Below are 22,166 nucleotides of genomic sequence, written 5' to 3' on the forward strand. Positions count from 1 at the left end.
AATTGTTAGCTCTTCCTGATGGAGAGATCCTGTAATTAGTATATAATGTCCTTCTTCATGTCTTGTTACTGCCTTTACTTTAAAGTCCAGTTTATCTGATATTAGTATGGCTACTCCAGCTTTCTTTTGGCTTCCAGCTGCCTGATAGATATTTCTCCATCCCTTTACTTTCAACCTGAAGGTGTCTTCGAGTCGAAAATGCATCTCCTGTAGACAGCCAATAGATGGGTTTTGTTTTTTTATCCATTCTGCTACCCTGTGTCGTTTGCTTGGAGCATTCAGTCCATTTACATTCCATGTTATTATCGAAAAATGTGGGTTTAGAGTCATTGTGTTCTCCCTAGAGTTCATGTTTATAGTGGTGTCTCTGGCACCTTGTATTCTTTGTGATCTTTCCCTCATAGAGTCCCTCTTAGGATTTCCTGTAGGGCTGGTTTGGTGGTCATGAATTCTCTCAATTTTTGTTTATTTGGGAAAACCTTTATATCTCCTTCTATTTTGGAAGGCAGCTATGCTCACCACTATACCACCAACGCTAGCCTCTCCTTCTACTTTGAAAGACAGGCTTGTTGGGTAGAGGATTCTTGGCTGCATGTGCTCATCACATTGAAGATTTCCTGCCATTCCTTTCTGGCCTGCCAGGTTTCATTAGATAGGTCTGTAACCACTCTGATAGGTTTCCTTTTGTATGTGAGGGCCCTTTTCTCCCTAGCTGCTTTCAGAATTCTCTCTTTAATTTTCTATTTTGCCAGTTTCACTATGATATGTCTTGCTGATGGCCGATTCAAGTTATGTCTTAAGGGGGTTCTTTGTGCCTCTTGAATTTGAATTTCCATTTCTTTTCAGATTTGGGAAATTCTCAGTTATAATTTGGTCAAGTATCCCTTCAGGCCCTTTCTCTCTGTCTTCCTCTTCAGGAATCCCTATGAGACGGATGTTGTTCCATTTGATTGTATCACTCAGATCTCTAATTCTCCTTTCCTGCTCCTGGATTAGTTTCTCTTTCTTTTTTTCAATTTCCTCTTTTGCTATAACTATATCTTCTAATTCACCTATTCTTATCTCTGCCTCGTCAATCCTTGAGGTGGCTGCCTCCAGTTTGTTATTCACCTCACCTATAGACTTTTTTAACTCATCAGTTGATTCTGTGATGCTTTTCTCAACCCTTGCGATTAATCTTATGACAAGCTTTTTAAATTCTTGATCTGATATGTTGTCTAGGTCTGCCTTGAGTAGTTCTGTGGCTATGACTTCCTCTTGGAAGTTCTTCAGGGGAGAGTTTCTTCATTTTGTCATTTTTGCCAGTTTTCTGTCTCTTGTCACCTTTAGAAAGCTCGTTTTGCTCTGCGCACCTATTAATATTTCTCTGTTAAAGGAGGCTTATTGATGGTCCAGGGCCTGTCATTTCAGGAAATATTCTCTTAATGGTGTCTCTCGGTTTCTCTTGTTGTGCCTGTGAGTATTTTAATTCTCTACTCTGCAATATTTGGGACTTGCCTTCTTGCACACTTTGGCTTGTTTCTTGGTGTAGTCCTAAGAGGGAAAACAGACTGACAAACACAGAGGGAACAGAAGCACATATACACACAGACAAATCAAACAGAGAAACACATTACAAGGGGGAAAGAAAAGAAAGAAAATGGAAGGGAAATAGACGGAAAGGATAAGAAGAGAAAATAAAAAAAAGAGAAAGAAGAAAAGAAAAAAAAATATATAAAAGGGGGTCGGAGACAACAAAGGACAGTAGACCGTTTAAAAGTGTATGACCAGTTTAGGGGAGAGGTACGGATGAGATACAGGAGAATATATCTGGGTTGCAAGAAGGTGTAAAAGTAAGGCAGAAAGGAGAAAAGAAAATAAGGAGTAAAATTTAAAAGAATTGAATAAAGAAAAAGGAAAAAGAGGTAATAATGACAAAGAAATAAGTACAAATCAAGTGAAGAAAAAAAATTTTTTATATTAAAAAAAAAGCAGCAGCAGCTCCCCCTGGTGTATGGGCGTGGTTTGATGTGGTAAGTCTTGGAGGCTGTTCTCAGAGGCTCCACCCCTGCCTGAGGTGAAATGAGCAGCAGGAGGTGAAGTGTGCACCTTCACAGACTCAATTGCAGAGTCCCCACCCCCAGCCAGGATTGTGATTGCAATGGGGTAAAGGAAAAAAAAAAAAAAAAAAAAAAAAAGCTGAGTCTCTCTTGGTTTCTGATAGCTGTTGCTCAAGGTGCTGTGTGCTGCTGGAAATGAGCTGGGAGCTCCTGCAGTCTAAGCGCGTGCCCGGGCCTCCATCCGCCACTGACTCCTTGTCGGGGGTTGTGTAGGTGTGGGCCCTATTTTTTCCTGTGGGCACCTGGGATTCGCGCAGTCAATGCATCGGGTGAGGTGTGCCGTGGAAATGTGGTCCGTGGTCCCGTTCCCAAAACCAAGTTCAAATTGCTCGCCCCTGGCGCAGCCGCAGCCCCAACCGCTTTTCGCTGGGAAGTCCACACCCCTGGTGCAGCCTCGCTCTGGCTGCTTCTCGCAGGGAAGTCCGCTCCCCTGTCTCTTCCCTTTGTGTCTTGGGATCCGCGCACTTCCCCCACGTTGGGCTGGGGATCTTGTCTCCCCTGCCCGTCCTGGCCTGGCCTGTTTTCAGATCTCCCCCATTTTCCCTCACTCACTCAGGTATCCTTGAGGTTCTATTCTTTCTGGAGTCAGTATTTTCTCCTTCGGCTCTCGCACATGAGAGTAATATCCTTCTCGGTTCGATAAATGGGGCGGACAGAGTTTACAGAGTTCCCTTCCTCTCTGCCATCTTGGCTCCTCCCTGAGTTTTAAATTAGTCTGTTTCATTGGTCTGTGTATCTGTTGTTCTACCCATACTGTACTGTCCTGATTGCTCTCGCTCTGTGGTAAGCCTTAACATTGAGTAGAGTGATTACTTTTACTTGATTCCTTTTTGTAAAAAATTCTTTTTAGCTCTTTTAGGTTTTATGCCTTTTCATATGATTTTTAGAGTAAGCTTTTCTAATGTTTAAAAAATGTTGCTGGTATTTTGGTCGGAATTATATTATGCTGTTGATCATTTTAGAGAGAGTTGACACTTTTACGATGCTGAATTGTCTAATAAGCATTCATGTTTTAATGAAAATGGTACGTCTTTCTACTTAATAGGTTTTTTTTTTAATCAGCCTTTTGTAGTTTTTAGGATACACATTTTATACCTTTTTCTTAAACTTACTACTAAAGGTTTCATTTTCTTTAGTGTAATCATAAATTGTTTTAAATTTCAGTTTTCACATGTTCACTGTTAGTATATACAAATGCAGTGGATTTGTTCATTGACTTGTATCTTACAACATTACTGAATTTATGTAATAATTCTGGAATTTTTATGTAATTCCTTGGGATATTCTCTGTAGACAGTCTTGTTATCTGAAAATAGGGACAGTATTATTTCTTCCTTTCCTTCCCTCCTTAACCCACATCCCATGCCTTTTTGTATTGTCTAGGACTTCCTGTACTATGTTGAAGGAGAATGTGAAAGGAGACATCCTTTTTTTGTTCCAGATTATGGGGGAAATTATTCATTCATTCTTGCACCATTAATTATATGTTAGCTGTAGATTTTTTTGTTGATGGCTTTTTATTGAGTTCCTCTGTAGTATAGCTTAATGAATTTTTCTCATAAAGGGATATTGGATTTTATGAAATACTTTTTCTGCATCAATCGATAGGATCATATGATTTTTTTATAGTCGGTGGACAATAATGAATTACATTGACTTTGTTTGGAATGTTGAACCAGGTTTGCATACCTGTAATTAATTCTACTTGCTAATGGTTTATAATTCTTTTTATACATTGCTGAATTTGATATGCTTATATTTTGTTGAAGAGTTTTACATCTAAGTTCATGAGAAATATTACTTTTTTTAGTTTTACTTTTATATACTGTCTTTGTGTGTTTTTGTACCAAGGTAAAACTGGCTTTGGTACTGGGAGGTGTCTTATTTTCTATTTCCTGGAATAGTTGTATAAAATTTTAAAATCCTTTTGAAAGTGTTTCATAGAATTTTCCAGAGAAACCATCTGGGCCTGGAGATCTTTGGGGGAATTTTTAAAGTAAACATTCAGTTCTTTAACCCTTATGAAACTATTCAGATAGTCTGTTTTCATTTTGGTTGAGTTTTATAGTTTGTGTTTATTGTAGAATTGGTTCAGTAAAGTTTATTTTATAGGATGAATACAGTCTGTGATACTGAATGTACTGTATATATTTGGCAAAAAACATTTTTACTGTTGTTGAATGGACTGTTTTGTATATGCTATTATATCAAGTTGGTTGGTTGTATGTTCAATTCTTCTATACACTTGCTGATTTTCTATTTGGTTCTATCAGTCCCTGGAAGGGAATTAGAAGTCCCCAGCTGTATTGTGAATCTTTCTCTTTTTTGTTTCATCCTTATCAGGTTTTTATCTGTGTCTTGAGTTTATGTATATCTTCACTGTGCAATGTTTTTATCATTATATAATATGTCTTTATTTCTTTAGTGATTTCTTCGCGTTGAAGTCTACTTTATCTGATATTAATATAATTATTCCTGTTTTCGTCAGCCTTTGCATGTTGTATTTTTCTGTCCTTTTACCTTGAACTTACATATGGCCTTGTATTTAAGTAAATTTCTTGTATATAACACATAGTTCAATTGTATTTAAAAAAATATTTATTTATATGAGAGAGCACAAGCGAGGGAGGGGCAGAGAGAGAGAGAGGAGCAGAGATCTAAAGCAGCCTCTGTGCCAGACATACAGTCAAATGTATATTATTAGTACTAGAGTAGAGGAAAGAACTTGGATTTTGGAGGAAAGAACATAGGTAGGCCTATGTTTGGATTCTGAAGGATAGAGGCGGAGAGCATTTTTTATGTAGCCACTGGGACATGGACACCAGAACCAATTTGCCTAAACTTGCACCTTGACTTTACCTTTACTAGATGTGTGACCTTGGGGAAATTACTTTACCTCTCTTTGTCTCATTTTTTTCAATGACAGACGGGTAAGTGAAATGACAAATGTTAAGTTTTATCAATGATAAAATTGGGATGATAGCATTCATATTACAGGATTGTTGTGAAGATTAAGAGTTACTGTACGTAGAACACTTGGAACAGTGCTAGCACACAGTACACACTATATAAATGTTTATTATTACTTTCTGACTCTGTGGCCTTATGTCAGTCTTAATCTGAATCTCAGTTTTGTCACTTGTAAAACATGGAAAATCGTACCAGCCCCAAAGTGTTTTTGTAATAGACATTACACATGCACATACACACACACGTTGCACCTTGTATAATTAGTGTCATGTTTATATATTAGCTATATTTAATAGGAATTAGATTAGAAAAAGTTTTTATTTTATGAGTTTTGAAAATTTTTATCATCTAAAGAAATCTTGATTTATTTCCTTCCCTCAAATGCATAGAACGGAAAGATGCTGAAGGATGGGAGACTGTTCAGAGGGGAAGGCCTGTTCGCTCACGATCAACAGCAGTGATGACAAAAGTTTCAGTACCAACAGAAACATTAAGGTCAAAGGATGACAGTGATAAAGAAAATATACAACTTTTACCTGATGAAAGCATTCAAAAAGGTGAATTTGATGGAGATGGACCTTCTAATACTATAGAATCTCGGGCCAAAGACTCATTACAGTCTTGTGACCGTCCTCTTGCTGAAAAAACCCAGGTAGTACATTTTGAAAATCCTTTTACTACCTTTTTATAAGGGATATGTCTATGATGAGTGTCTTATTTTCCTACTTCTTTTTTGACTTTTTATTGTAAAAAAAATTTAGATCTCCAGAAAAGTTGCAAAAATTAACAATACACTCTCCTATATTCTTTACCTAGATTCACAGGTTAACATTTTGCCTCATTGTTTTTTTCTTCTTTCTTCATACTTACATGCCACACATGTGTATTATACTCAACGGTATGCAAACATCATAACCACTTCCCTTCGTTATAACATGTATCTACAAAGAATAAAGAAACTCTCAACCATTTTAATTGTAAAATTCAGGGAATTTGATATCTATATAGTATTTTCATCTAATTTATAATTCATATTCGTGTACCAATAATTTATTGATAGAATTTAAAAAATTTATTTATTTTGAGAGTGGGAAAGGCAGAGAGAGAGAGGGAGAGAGAGACAGAGAACACCAAGCAGGCTCCACACGGGCTTGAACTCATGAGCCATAAATCATGACCTAAGCCGAAGTTGGATGCTTAACCAACTGAGCCACCCAGGTGCCCTTCATGGAATTTTTTCCCTGAGCCAGGATCCAATCTAGAATCACACATTATAAATTTAGCTTTGTATGAGGGACAGTTTTTCAGCATAACTTTGTCTTTTCTGACATTACTGTTTTTGAAGAATATATTGCATTTTTTTTGTAAAATATCCTTCAGTTAGTTCATTATCCAAGTTAGCTTGTGCATTTTTGACAGAAACAAAGTGATTGTCCTTAGTGTCACATCTAGAGGCATATATTAATTTTCCCAACTTTGTTGTTAATTTGAATTACTTGGTTTAAATGATGGTCTACTGCTTCGTTTGGAGTGTTATTAAAAATGGTAATGAATCTAAGGATCATTTTGAACTTGCTCTTCTTTTACATCCTGCAATTCAAGTATAGAGTCATTTGCCAATATTTAAAATAATTATTTAAAGATGCTATTCTCAGTATTTCTGCTGTTAGTCCATTTGAAATTTATTTTACTTATTTAATGAAGGACTGCATTTTTGAGATAGTTGTTTACATAAAAATGTATGTTCAATTAATATAATTTTATGTAAAATGAAATATAAGAGATTATATGATAGAGGCGTTAAGTAAAAAATTATAAAATAGTTATAATATTTGTCAGTTTAGAAAAGTATTTCTGCTTTAAAGTTTTCTCTTTTTACCTCTAAGATATTTATTTTTGTTGGAAACTGTACTCAACTTCCATGTTTTTCTTCTTAATGATAATAATGGCTTTTATTGTACATTGTACCTGATGTTCTGTAACTCCTTACTGTATATATGTTTTATGTTCATGTGAGATTGGAAGCTCCCTGTGGACAATATCTTACGTTCCTGTTAATGTACTGCATTATAGAGCAAAATCCTAGACACAGGAAACGATTAGTACTTTTGTTGGATATACCTTTCAGAAGCTTTTTAATATAGGTAAACTTGATGTAGAAATCTTTCTGTATCACTTAACAAATGTAGCATTTCTGCTAACATATATTTTAGCTATAAAATTTAACAATATAAAAATTACACTGATTTTGTGTAATGAATAAACTTATATGATTTGGGATTTTAGGAATAATCCATACATATAACTTTTGAGTAATTGAACTATTGCTAAAATATTTCCATATAAAAAGTTCACTGCTCTTGGTGTCCAAGCTAATGATAATATTTGTTTTTTCCACTGTCATTCTAAAAATGGAAATAACATATTTTATATTTTTTCAACATTACTTTATGGTTTAGCTTTGATTTTACTGTATAAATGATACTGATTTTTTAATAAATAGCATTAACTATATTGTAAACATCAGTAATGCTAATATAAATATTGCCAAGAAGATTATAAACTGTGGTGAATGATGTATAGATAATGTTGATAGTGATGTAAACAATGTGATGCAACTTAAATAATACACTAAAATCAGCACTTTGTGACACTTTAAGTTTTGACCAATAGTAGAATTTTTAAAGTAGTTTGTAAGACATGACCAACTTTCATATTTATATAAATAATTAATCAAATTGGGAGTATCATGGCCACTGTAGTATTTATCTAATGTTTATTTAAATAGTGATGGGAGTGAGTTTCAGATTCACAATTATAGATTTTAGTTCTACTTGTAGCTCATTACTCTGAGTATAATCAGAAAACACAGCACTATTCTTTCCGTACTCTGTTACAAAGTGAAAATAAAAACTTGTTTCTATTTACCAAACCAGGAAGTTTTTTAAAAATGGGCATTTGGCTTAAGATAATATTTTATTTGACTTAGATCATATTTCTATTTTTGTTGGTTATGTGTTAAATATTTTTAAAGGATAATGAGGGAGGATATTGAAATCTAAATAGGAATTGGATGCTCAGATATACTATACTTTCATGGTATATTTCTCTTTAAGATCTGAGAAGTGGCATTGTGTACCATGTGATTTTACATGAAAGATACTTTGAGGTTTGTTAATGTTATCTAAAGAGAGTAAGTATCTTGCTTTGAGTAAAATGCCCTGAAAGTATGTATTTTGGTGGAAAGTGCCTTCATTTGATATTAGACAATCTTTGCAAAAACCACGTAAATACTTTTAGTTATTTGAATATAAGACAAAGTATTATACATGTGACCAGAGTTTTCTTTTGTGAAGTGGTCATCAAGAATCAGCCTACTAAAATAAAGATGTAATTACAATATAGCTTAATTTCATAAAGCATTTCATGTTACTGCCCTGTACATAGTAGGTGTGCAAATAAAATTTGTGCTACTTAATGGTTTTTTTTCTTACACTTGAAACATAGAAAAAAGCCATTGCTTTAGTTGATAGGTTAGTATAATCATTTTTTCTACAATGGAGTAGTTTGTGGGTATTTTTTATTATTTCTGATTCATTCTGTGAATGTGTTTTGTTAGTTCACAGTGAATACGTCGGATGACGCCAAGAGCTCTGGCAGCAGCACTCTACAAGACCATTCTATGCGACCTTCTGAAATACCTGCTGTCCGCATTGATGCAGAATGTGTTTCAATTATTCAGCAAACTGGTACGCCTCCTTTGGAAGCAAATGACATGTTTTCAGCAGAGAAAGCAGGAATAGAAAGTGAAATGGACCCTTCAGATATTTCAAATGTGAGTGCTGCTAACTTGGTAAGAACAACTTATCAGAATTCTGAGTAAATATATTAAAGAGGCATAAACTCTAATAATAATAAATTGTGTTACTTTACACTATAAAGTATTTTGTACATGTTTTTTCTTTTTAACATTTTATTCTTAGATCAAGCTTTGAGATGCTTCTCATTTTATCGAGGAAGAAAACGAGACTGTCCAAGTTAAATAACTTGCTAAAATCATTCACTTTGTGATCAAATGTTTTTTAGTCTGGCATTAAGAAACTAAACCAGTAACAATAAAGTCTTCCATGCAACATCTAGCACTCTGATGGATGGAAAATGTTGCCTACCAGACTTTTAAAACTTCTCTTTAAATAGAGTCCTTTCGATAGCCTCTATCATTTGCTTGGGATTGGACCTTAAGATTAAATTTATGTACCATCCCTGTTGCAAACCCTTTAAAAATGTGTTGATTTGGAATTACAGTTTTATGCTTTTAGATGACTACTTATTGTCCTCATGTCTTTCTATTTCCCACTTTAGTATAAGATACTTGACCTGAAGATAATCCAGAATGGGTCATTCTAGTTTAAAAGTAACTTTCAGAAGAAATAGGCACACATAAAAAGTTGCTGAGAAAAATCATTCAAATTTGTTTTACTTTATTATTTATTTTGAGAGAGAGAGAGAGAGAGAGAGAGAGAGCGAGAGCATGCATGTGTGCAAGTTGGAGAGAGGCAGAGAGAGAGGGAGAGAAAGGGAGAGAGAGCGTCTCAAGTAAGCTCCACACTGTCGCGAGACTTGATCTCACAAACTATGAGATCATGACATGAGCTGAAACCAAGAGTCAGATGCTTAACCAACTGAGCCACGCAGGTGCCCCATCAAATTTTATTTTTTAAATGGCCACTGTGTACTGTACTTTCCCTAAAAACTTATGCTATCAACAGATGGTATTAGGTCAAATAATATATCTTAGAGATATAATAACATTAGACGTAGATGAAAGTTGATATGGGTGTTTAAGGGAAGAATAAGGGCTAGAGTAATAAGAAAAACATTTAAATTTTTAAAATAAGAAATTAAGAGCAAATTATATTTTAACTTGGCTTTTTTACTGTGACTGTTCTTAAAGGTTGAACATAATTATGGTCATGTAAGTATTAGGTTTAATGTATGGGATAGGAATTGGTGATATTTATATTTTTATTTTTATAGCTAGGTATCACATTTCATTATTTTGCAAATTTATTCTGTGAAAATCAAATTTCAGAAGAGGAAAAAGATCCCATACTTAAATAAGCATTAAGTAGTTATTTAAAAATTCTTTTATCCATTTTATTTTGATCACATATATAAATAAGCTTGTGGTAGAACATTAGAAACTCTTGGTTATTTTAAGGATCAAATTTACATACTTTACATACTCTGCTTTCAATATGAATATTAGTATATTCTTAGAGTTCTTAGAGGAATTTTAACTAAACCAAGATTTTGAAAAACTTTTGTTTTTGGATTTGTGTTGGTGTAGCTAAATCTTTGGATTGCTCTCTATATGTACCTCATTGTTTAGGTTCTCAGTGTGGGGTTGTAGAGAATTGCTGCCTGTGATGACAGAACTGTTTTCTTTCTCAATACAGTAGTCCTGTAGCTAGTTAAAGGTAAAAAGAAAAATCTGCAGTTCTCTTATTCAACAGAAATTTTGGTAGAAAATGACTGTTCGAATCTTTCTATTTAAGCTCAACTACTGCCGTTGTTGTAAAAAATGTGCTAATATAAATCCTAGCTACAGTGGATCTAGATTTTTAGATTTACTAAACTTAAAAAAATTTTTTTTTTACAGTTTATTTATTTTCAGAGAGAGAGTACAAGCTGGGGAGGGGCAGAGAAAGAGGAAGAGAGGGAGAATCTCAAGCAGGCTCCATACTATCAGTGCAGAGCTCATCACGGGGCTTAATCCCACGAGCCTTGAGATCATGACCTGAGCCGAAATCAAGAGTCAGATGTTCAACTGACTGAGCCACCCAGGTGTCCCTAAAATTTCAAATTTTAATGCAAATTTGGAAATTAAAAAATAATGATGTATGTAGGTATTTGTGTGAATTTCATAGTGTGAAAATAGTAAAAGTTGTATATGGATAATTGAATCATTATTTCATCCATAAGCTCTACTACTACCTTAAAGTCTTTTCAGGTCTTCAGAGAGTAAATAGAAATGTATTCTGTGGAAGATAAAATTGAGAGAGCAAATAGGCTCATGCAAGAACTTTCTGTAGAATTAAATATATTCAACTTTAATATTTGGATTTGTAAATTGTTCTTAAGTTGTAAGGTCTTTGTCACCCATTAGCAGCAGTTTGTATAATATTCTGGGGTTTTATAGAGAAAAAGCTTATAATGCAAGAATTCGTCTCTCCTCTAAACTCCCTTCACCCCTCTTTCCCCAGGGCCAATCTTCTGTATTTTAGCAGGGAGATCAGGAGGGGAAGTGCAAGTGAGGGGAAGGGTAAGCTTTAAAAAATATCCCAGTGTCCAGACTACACTCCAGACCAATTCAGTTGTAAGTTGGGACTCAAGCATTTGCATATTTTAAGATGATCATATATAATCAATATACCTACTGAGGTATAATTGATTTTCAGTAAACTTCACGTATCTACAATACAGAAATTATTAGCACTTTGATGTGTTTATACCTATTAAAAGCATCACCTCAGTGAAGGTAATGAACATATTAATTGCCTCTGAAAGTTTTCAGATTTCCCTTGGTAAACCCTCCTTTCTGACCTTCCCTGTATTTCCTTTTCAGGTCTTCATTATTCTGCTGTCATTATATATTGGCTGGCATTTTTAGAATTTTATGTAAATTGAGTAATATAATCTTTTGTTTGGCTTCTTTTACTCAGTGTAATTATTTTGAGATTCATCTATGTAGTTGTATCTATTAATAATTCATTCTTTTTACTGTCTTTACGAGTAGTCTGTTGTATGCATGTAACATAGTATGTTCATCCTTTCAGTTGTGGACAGATATTTGAGTTGTTTCTAAGTTCTCTGTTATGAGTAATGGCGCCATGAATGTTTGTCTATATTTTGAGCATATGTTTCATTTCTTCTGCCAAAATACCTAGAGGTCAGTTTTGTTGATAGTATTGTTCAGGTCTCCTATATCCATGCCAGTTTTCAGTATCAGCCAAGAGAGGGGTATTGAAATCTCTGAATATAACTGTGAAGCTATTTCTTTTTTTAAACAACTTTACTGAGATAAAATATACATAACATACAATTTACCCATTTAAGTTTTACAATTCAGTGTTTTTTAGTGTATTCACCAACTTTTGCAACAGTCACCGTATCAGTTTTTAGAGCACTTTCATCAATGAAGAAAGAAACCCAGTGCCCATTAGCAGTCACTCCCTTTCACCCCACCCTTCCTGCCCTAGACAACCACAGATCTGCTTCCTGTCTCAGTACCTTTGTCTGTTCTGAACATTTCATGGGAATAGAATATGGTATGTAATCTTTTTTGACTGGCTTCTTTCAGAACTGGGTGTGGTGTTTTCTTTTTTCTTTCTTTTTTTTTTTTTTTTACTATTTTATTGTCAAATTGATTTCCATACAACACCCAGTGCTCTTCCCCACAAGTGCCCTCCTCCATCACCTGGTGTGGTGTTTTCAAGCTTCATGATGTTTTAGCCTGTGTCAGTACTTCATTCCTTTTTGTGGCCAAATAATATTTCATTATTTGGACATGCCACATGTTATCCATTCATTAGTTGATGGATGTATGGGCTGTCTCCATATTTTGGTGTTACGAATAATGGTGCTTTAAATATTTGTATATAAGTTTCTGTGTGGATATATGGTTTCATTTCTCCTGGGTAAATATCAATGAGTGGAATTGTTGGGTCATATGGTAACTTTACGTTTAACCTTTTTGAGGAATTATCAAAAAGATAATTTGATAATTATCCAAATTATTTGTTTTCCAAACTGGCTGAACCATTTAACATTCCCAGTAGGTATATTTACTTTTGCAGTTCAGTCCATTTTTGTTTCATGTATTTTGATGGTCTGTTATTAAGTCCATAAATGTTTAGGTTTGCTTTGTCTTTTTGATGAATTAATCATTTTATTATTATGAAATGCCTTTCTTGTTCCTTCTATTTTTTCCCTGAAATCTCCTGTGTCTGATATTAATATTTCAGTTTTCTTTTGATTAGTGTTAGTAGATTAGCACTGTTACTTGTAATCTATTTATATTCTCATAATTAAGTTTCTTATGGGCAGCATATGTCTGGGTCTTTCTTCTTACCCAGTTTGACAGTCTCTATTACTTGAGGTATTTAGATTTTCCAGCCTAAATTATTGATTATTAATATGGTACCTTTACATATACCATCCTACCACTTGTTTTCTCTTTGAGTTACCTGTTCTTTGCTCCCGTTTTCTCCTTTTTCTCCCTTCTTTTAGATTATGTTTAATAATTCCATTTTATCTTCTTTGTTGGCTTATCAGTCATAAATCTTTGTTTTGTTATTTCAATGTTTACTTTAGGGTTTCTAGTACACAATTTTAGCTTGTCATGTGGATTTATTAAATAATGATTCTGATACATATTATTTATATTTTTCTAATGCATATTTTTAAGTTAGGTATATAGTATAGAAAGTAACATCACCATTTCAGAATAAAAATTTTCTGTATTCCTCTTATAGTATTTTTCCTTTGCTTTAAAGATACTTGATCTACAACTGTTTTGAATTTTGGCACTCAAATGAAATTCATACTTTGACGTTAATAATACTTGTTATTTGTATAACTTCACAGTTTCTCATACACAGCAGCAGTCTCATGATGAAGGTAAGTCACGGAATATTGTACCATTTTATAGAATAAAAAACAGGCTCTTGGTTTTAAGAAGCTTCCCAGTCACACAGGGAGCAAGTGGTTGAACTTACATTGGACCTCATGTTTTATAATTCTGGATCAATGCTATTTTATGTATACTGTCGAGTGTGTCATTTGTACATAAGACATTATTACTTTTCACTTAATTGATGATTCTTTGGTTTCTTTGTTTTTAACTTCATAGTCCATGGCAGAAGTTCTTGCTAAAAAAGAAGAGCTGGCAGATCGTCTAGAAAAGGCCAATGAAGAAGCCATTGCTAGTGCTATTGCTGAAGAGGAGCAGTTAACCAGAGAAATTGAAGCAGAGGAAAACAATGATATTAATATTGAAACTGACAACGACAGTGATTTTTCTGTGAGCTTTTGTTTTTCAAACTTAAAACTTTTATTTTTATCTTTTAAAAATTCTGGTATAGTTAGCAAACTGTGTTGTATTAATTTCAGGTGTAATATAGTGATTCAGCAATTCTGTACATCTTGACTCAGTGCTCATCATAAGTGTACTCTTAATCCTCTTCACCTGTTTCACTTATTCCCCTATCTCTCCTCTCATATGCTTATTTTAAAGGAGCACCCTCAGGTAAAGGTAATTTTTCTTACCAACAAGAACAGTTTTTATTTGAAGCATACTTCAGAATACATGGTTCCAAAAGATGTGTTTAAAACATTCCATCCAAGAAAATAGAAGAGACATTTTTTAAAGTACTCACAGAAAAATTCCTTGGTTAAATCACATAAAAAGAGACATAACAAATATTATAAATTTAAGAAGACAAGTCATACCAAGTATATTTTCATTTACAATGGTATAAAACTAAAGATCAACAATAAAACAAAGCTGGAAAATCTATAATGTAAATATTAAATATTTAATGTGTAGATATTAACACATTATTGCACAAGCAATGGGCCAAATAAGAAACCCAATGGCAAATGAAGATATGTCTCAAAACAAAAGAAAAAGAAAATACAATATTCTACAACCTATGGGATGCATCAAAAAGCAGTGCTAGATGCTGTAAATGCTTGTGTTAAGAAAAAGTGTTGAAATGAGGGGAGTGGCAAGATGGCAGAAAAGTAGGGAGTTCTGTAATCTCTGCCTGGCCTGTGGAGATTATCAAACTGAGAAGAATTAAAAGCCACAGTATTATGAACTCCAAGAAAGGAGGTGCACACACAGACTCCTTATTGATAACAGCCTCATGGATGCCCAAGTGAGTGTGAACTGGGACCAAAGACTCTGAGGGGAGTCTCCACCAAAGCAGAACAGGGAGAGAGAGCACCCAGAAACTTGGTGCTGGGCCTGCAGAGGGTTCTGGGCCCACAGACGGCTCAGGACCCTGGAAGGCCCGCACTAACTGGCAGTGCAGGCCAGCATGCAGGACAGCCGTGTAGCGTAGTGGAGAGCTGGAGGGGAAGAGAGGGAGAGACCGGAAAAGCTCTTAGAGTGATCTCTGGAGAGGGGAGACCTCAGCCCGGGAAGGAGAGACACAAACACCTTGTGTAGCCACTGGGCACAGGGAGAGAAATCTGTCCCCCTCCGTGGGCTTGTTCTCCCATGGGCTCAGCAGCTCTTCGACTTCAGGTAGAGCCAGGGATAAGCTGGCTCCCCAGTCCCCCTACTGAATTCTGGCCAGAAAGCCGCCCACCTGCCAGAGATCATTTTAACTGAGGCGGCAGCATTTAAGTGTGTGGACTAGGATTTAGAAACCTGGTGGAGCTAAGAAACCCAAAGAAATCTGACCTGTCCATGGCACGGGGAAGTCGGACTCAAGAGAGTGGCTGGCAATGCATGCCATGAGGAGGTTTGGGGTGCAGCCATTCTTCTCCCTGCAACCACTAAGGCTGGGCCACGGAGAGCAGCCCCTGAGACCCTACCTACCTACATCAAACCACACCCATCCATGCTGGAGAAGTAATTTTTTTTTTACTATTTTATATTTTAAATTTCTTTTTCCGTTTTATTCTTATTATTTTTGTTTTTTAATTTTTTCCCTTGTTTTCTCTTTTCTATATTCCTTTTTCCTTCTTTTCTCTCTTTCCGCCCTTGGAGTCTGGGAAAGACCAACATTTATGCATTGCTGTGGTTAGATCTACTCTATTTTTCCTTATCTCATTCTTATCTCTCCCCTCTGTAAGTTTTATGCTCTCACACTGTCCTTTATCTTTGGCTGTTTCTGTCCCCCTCCCCCCGTCCATCCCCCACCTTTTTTTTTTCCCTTTCCTGTCCTCTTTTCTTTTCGTTTCTTTTTTTCAATCCCCTTTTGGTTTGCTTGTTTACTTGATTTGTCTGTGCCTTTGCGTGCTTTTGTTCCCTGTGTATTTTCCTGTCTGTTTTCCTTTTTAGGGCTACCTCAAGAAACACGCCAAAGCACACATGGTGGAGAGTCCCAAATATCACTGAGTAGGGAAATAAATTAATCAGAGGCATAACAAGAGAAACTGAGAGACACCATTAAAAGAACATCTCCTGAAACGACAAGCCCTGGATAGTCAAAGAGCCTCCTTTAATAGAGCAGTACTAACAGGTGCAGAGTGCAGAACGAGCTTTGAAAACTGAGAAGAGACAGGAAGCTAGCCAAAATGATGAAACGAAAGAACTATCCTCTAAAGAAATTCCAGGAAGAAATCACAGCTACATAACTGCTCAAGCAATATAACTGAACAAGAATTTAGAACAGTTGTCATAAAATTAATCGCTGGGCTTGAAAAAAGCATGGAAGCCATCAGAGAAGCTACTGATACAAAGACTAGAGATCTTCAAAAGGCTATAAATGAGGTAAACAATAAAATGGAGGCTGCCACTGCACAGATTAAAGAAGGTGGAGAATTGGCTGAATTAGAAGACACAGTTACAGCAAAAGAGGAAGCCGAGGAAAAGGGAGAGAAATTGATACAGGAGCACAAAAGGAGAATTCGTGACCTGAGTGATATAATCAAATGGAACAATATCCATATCATTGGAGTTCCTGAAGAAGACAGAGAGAAAGGTTCTGAAGGATTGCTGGATCGTATTATAGCCGAAAAGTTCTCAAGTTTGGGGAAAGGAAAAGACACTGAAATTCAAGAGGCACATCAGACTCCCCTAAGACTTAACTTAAGCTGACCTTTGGCACGACATATCATACTGAAACTGGCAAAACATAAAGACAGAGAATTCTGAAAGCAGCTAGGGAGAAAAGGGCCCTCACATACAAAGGGAAACCTATCAGAGTGGTTACAGACCTATCTACTGAAACTTGGCCGGCCAGAAAGGAATGGCAGGAAATCTTCAATTTGATGAGCAGGAAATATATGCAACCAAGAATTCTTTATCCAGCGAGCTTGTCATTCAAGGTAGAAGGAGAGACAAAGGTGTTCCAAATAAACAAAAATTGAGAGAATTCATCACCACCAAACCAGCCCGATAAGAAATCCTGAGGGATCCTATGAGAGAAATGTAGCAAGGAATATAAGACACAAGAGACATCACTACAAACATGAACTCTACAGAGAACACAAATGAATCTAAACCCACATTTTTCAGTAATAACACTGAATGTAAATGGACTGAATGCTCCAGTCAAACGACACAGTGTAGCAGAATGGATAAAAAAAAAACACCAAAATCCATCTATTTGCTGTCTACAAGAGACTCACCTTAGACCTGAAGACACCTTCAGATTGAATGTAAGGGGATGGAGAAATATCTACCATGCGACTGGAAGCCAAAAGAAAGCCAGAGTAGCCATACTTATATTGGACAAACTGGACTTTAAAGTCAGTAACAAAAGATGAAGAACAACATTATATAATAATTACAGGTTCTCTCCATCAGGAAGAGCTAACAATTATAAACATCTCTGTGCCAAATTCGGAGCACCCAAATACATAAAACAACTAATCACAAGCAGAAATAATATTGATAAGAATGTGCTAATTACAGGGGGCTCTAATTCTCCTCTTACAACAAAGGATAGGTCAACCAGACAGAAAACCACTAAAGAAACAATGGAACTTAACAGCACAATGGAATAAATGGAATTAATAGATATGTGTAGAACTCTGCATCCTGAAGCTAGGGAATTCACTTCTTCTCGAGTGCACATGGCACATCCTCCAAGATAGATCACATACTGGGACATAAAACAGCCCTCCATAAATACAGATGAATTGCGATCATATCATGCCCACTTTCAGATCACAATGCTATGAAACTTGAAATAAATCACAGGAAAAAGTTTGGAAAACCTCCAAAAATGTGGAGGTTAAAAACCACCCTACTGAAGAATGATTGGGCGAATCAGGCAATTAGAGAGGGAATTTAAAAAGAGAAACACTGGGTGTTATATGGAAACCAATTTGACAATAAACTATTAAAAAAATAAAAATATATGGAAACAAATGAAAATGAAAATGCAACAATCCAAACTTTTTGGGACACAGCAAAGGCAGTCTTAAGAGGAAAGTTTATTGCAATCCTGGCCTATTTCAACAAACTAGAAAAAGCGCAAATTCAAAATCTAACAGAGCACCCAAGGAGACTAGAAGGGGAGCAGCAAGAGAACCCCAACCCCAGCAGAAGAGGAGAAATAATAAATATCAGGGCACAAATAAACAGTATAGAATCCAAGAAAACAATTGAGTAGATCAGTGAAACCAAGAGTTGGTTTTTTGAAAAAATGAACAAAATTGATAAACCTCTAGCTAGGCTCCTCAGAAAGAAAAGAGAAAACACCCAAATAGACAAAATCACCAATGAAAATGGATTTATTACAACTGATCCCTCAGAAATACAAGTAATCATCAAAGATTACTATGAAAAATTATATGCCAACAAACTGGGCAACCTAGAAGAAATGGACAAATTCCTAAACACACATGCACTACTAAAATTCAAACAGGAAGAGATAGAAAATCTGAACAGACCCATAACCAGTGAAGAAATAGAATCAGTTATCAAAAATCTCCCAACGAATAAAAGCCCAGGGCCAGATGGATTCCCAGGGGAATTCTATCAGACATTTAAAGCAGAATTAACACCCATCCTTCTCAAACTTTCCAAAAAATAGAAATGGAAGGAGGACTTCCAGACTCATTCTATGAAGCAAGTATCATTTTGATTCCCAAACCAGGCAGAGACCCAACAAAGAAATGAAAACTGTAAGCCAATATCCTTAATGAATACAGATGCAAAAATACTCAACAAGATACTAGCAAATCTAATTCAACACCAAATAAAAAAAAAATTATCCATGATGATCAAGTGGGATTTTTTCCGGGGTAACAGGGCTGGTTCAATATTTGCAAATCCATCAGTGTGATATATCACATTAACAAAAGAAAAGATAAAAACCATATGATCCTGTCAATAAATTCAGAAAAAGCATTTGACAAAATACAGCACCCTTTCTTAATAAAAACCCTCGATAAGGTTGGGATAGAAGGAACCTACTTAAACATTATAAAAGCAATTTATGAAAAGTCCACAGCTAATATCATCCTCAATGAGGAAAAACTGAGAACTTTCCCCCTTAACAGGAACATGACAAGGATGTCCACTCTCACCACTGTTGTTTAACATAGTGCTGGAAGTCCTTGCATCAGCAAACAAAAGGAAATAAAAGGCATCAGAATCGGCAAAGAAAAAGTCAAACTTTCACGTTTTGCAGATGACATGATACTCTACATGGAAAACCCAATTGACTCCACCAGTAGCCTTCTAGAACTGATCCATGAATTCAGTAAAGTTGCAGGATACAAATCAATGTACAGAAATTGGTTGCATTTTTATACACTAATAAGTAACAGAAAGAGAAATCAAGAAACTGATTCCATTCACAATTGCATGAAAAACCATAATATACCTAGGAATAAACCTAACCAAAGATGTAAAAGACCTTATGATGAAAACTACAGAAAGCTTATGAAAGAAATTGAATACACCAAGAAATGGAAAAACATCCTGTGCTTATGGATTGGATATGGAATGGAGGAAAATGTCATTTCCTCCCAAGGGAATCTACACATTCAATGCAATCCCCATCAAAATTGCACCAGCGTTCTTCTCAAAGCTAGGACAAACTATCCTCAAATTCATATGGAACCACAAAAGACCCCGAATAGCCAAAGTCATATTGAAGAAGAAAACCAAAACGGGAGGCATCACAATCCCAGACTGTAGCCTCTACTACAAAGCTGTCATCATCAAGACAGTATGGTATTGGCACAAAAACAGACACATAGACCAATGGAATAGAACAGAGAGCCCAGAACTGGGCCCACAAATGTATGGCCAATTAATCTTTGACAAAGCAGGAACGAGTACACAATGGAAAAAAGACAGCCTCTTTTAACAGGTGGTGCTGGGAAAACTGGACAGCAACATGCAGAAGAATGAAACTAGACCACTTTCTTACTCCATACACAAAAATAAATTCAAAATGGCTGAAGGACCTGAATGTGAGACAGGAAACCATCAAAACCCTAGAGGGAAAAGTAGGAAATAGCCTCCTTGACCTCAATCACAGCAATTTACTACTCGACACATCCCACCTACCCCCAAAGGCAAGGGAATCAAGAGCAAACCTGAACTCTTGGGACCTCATCAAGATTAAAAGCTTCTGCACTGCAAAGGGAACAATAAAAACAACTAATAGGCAATTGACAGAATGGGAAAAGATAGTGGCAAATGGCATATCAGATAAAAGGCTAGTATCCAAAATCTATGAGGAACTCACCAAACCCCACATTGGAAAAACGAATAATCCAGTGAAGGATTGGGTAGAAGACATGAATAGACACTTCTCCAAAGAGGACATCCAGATGGCCTACAGGCACATGAATGATGTTCAGCATCACTCATCATCAGGGAGATACAAATCAAAACCATACTGAGATACCACCTCACGCTGGTGGGAGTGGCTAAAATAAACAAATAGGAGACTATAGATGCTGGTGAGGATGTGGAGAAACGGGCACCCTCCTACACTGTTGGTGGGAATGTAAACTGGTGCAGCTGCTCTGGAAAACAGTGTGGAGGTTTCTCAAAAATCTATCAGTAGAACTCCTGTATGACCCAGTGATAGCACTGCTTGGGATCTACCCAGGGGATACAGAAGTGCTGATGCATAGGAGCACATGTACCCCAATGTTCATAGCGGCACTTTCAACAATAGCCAACTCTTGGAAAGAGCCTAAATATCCATCACTTGATGAATGGATCAAGAAGATGTGGTATACATATATACAATGGAATACTACATGGTAACGAGAAAGAATGAAATCTTGCCAATGTAGCAAAATGGATGGACCTAGAGGGAGTCATGCTAAGTGAAATAAGTCAGGCAGAGAAGGACAGATACCATATGTTGTTATCTAACAGGTGAAACCTAACAGGAAACCATGGAAAGGGAAAGGGGGGGAATGAGTTGGGGAGAGGGAGTGAGGCAAATCATGAGAGATTTTTGAATGCTGAGCACAAACTGAGGGCTGAAGAGGGAGGGGGGGAAGGGGAAGGAGGGGTGGTGGTCAAGGAGAGGGGTACTTGTGGGAAGAGCACTGGGTGTTGTATAGAAACCAACTTGGTAATAAACTATTAATTAAAAGAAAAACCTCGAGCTTTCAACCATGCTGGTTGCAAGAACTAAGAAAATTCAGTCCCCTCTCATTTTCCAATGTAGTAGCTTTGGGGAGACATTCTCCTTATATGTTCCTTGGCTTCTCTCTTGCTCTCTCGCTCTCTCTTGCCCTTCCTTGTGATCACAGCTCCCTCCTCTCTATAGCCTCATGATTTATTACTCCCTTAAACCATGTTTGCACTTCCTACTTTCTTTGGTATGGTCTCTTCTCTCTTTAATTGTAGAGTTTGTTCTGTCAGTCTTCAGACTGATTTTGGGGGTATTTAGGATCATTTGATTGTTACCTAGTTGTGTTTCTGGGACAAGATGAGCCTAGGGTCCCTCTGCTTCACCGCTATTTTGGGTTCCTTCTGTGAGCTTTCAGAATTTTTAGCATACTTGTTCAAAAGTTACACTTAGAAATAAAATTCTTAGGTCCAGAAGGACTTAGTGTTCATACAAAAACAATAGGCAATCTTTTTTTAGCACTTTACCATGACAGAGTATTTTTATATAAAATTCAGTTGACAAGTTGAAAGTTGTTATTTTCATTTTACAAATCCAGAAATTGAATCTTGGAAAAAGTAAGAACTCACCATTTACTCACATTGTCATTGCAGAGGTTGAAATAGAATTTAATTTACTTTTCTTCTGTTCCACTAATAAAAAGCAAATGATACATACCTTGCTGTCACTAGGCATTCAGGATATGTATGTTGATAAGAGGGATTTTATTACAGAATGAAAGTAACTAAATGTTTTAAATATT

The 22,166-nt window shown here is 36.0% G+C and overlaps 1 protein-coding gene across 3 annotated transcripts in view; it reads left to right on the forward strand.

Moving 5' to 3' along the window:
- The window catches only part of SCAPER (S-phase cyclin A associated protein in the ER), a 515,685-nt gene that overhangs the window by 130,765 nt on the left and 362,754 nt on the right, over positions 1-22,166 (forward strand). For 2 of the 3 annotated variants that reach the window (XM_029951067.1, XM_029951069.1), the window contains 3 exons: positions 5,459-5,721; positions 8,689-8,922; positions 13,984-14,154. In XM_029951067.1, coding sequence (XP_029806927.1) covers positions 5,459-5,721; positions 8,689-8,922; positions 13,984-14,154 — 668 coding nt within the window. The remainder of the gene's footprint in view (positions 1-5,458; positions 5,722-8,688; positions 8,923-13,983; positions 14,155-22,166) is intronic. The other variant, XM_029951068.1, reaches the window with a different exon arrangement.

Source organism: Suricata suricatta, chromosome 9 (genome assembly GCF_006229205.1).
Source record: "Suricata suricatta isolate VVHF042 chromosome 9, meerkat_22Aug2017_6uvM2_HiC, whole genome shotgun sequence".
In the NCBI taxonomy this organism is placed as follows: Eukaryota; Metazoa; Chordata; class Mammalia; order Carnivora; family Herpestidae; genus Suricata; species Suricata suricatta.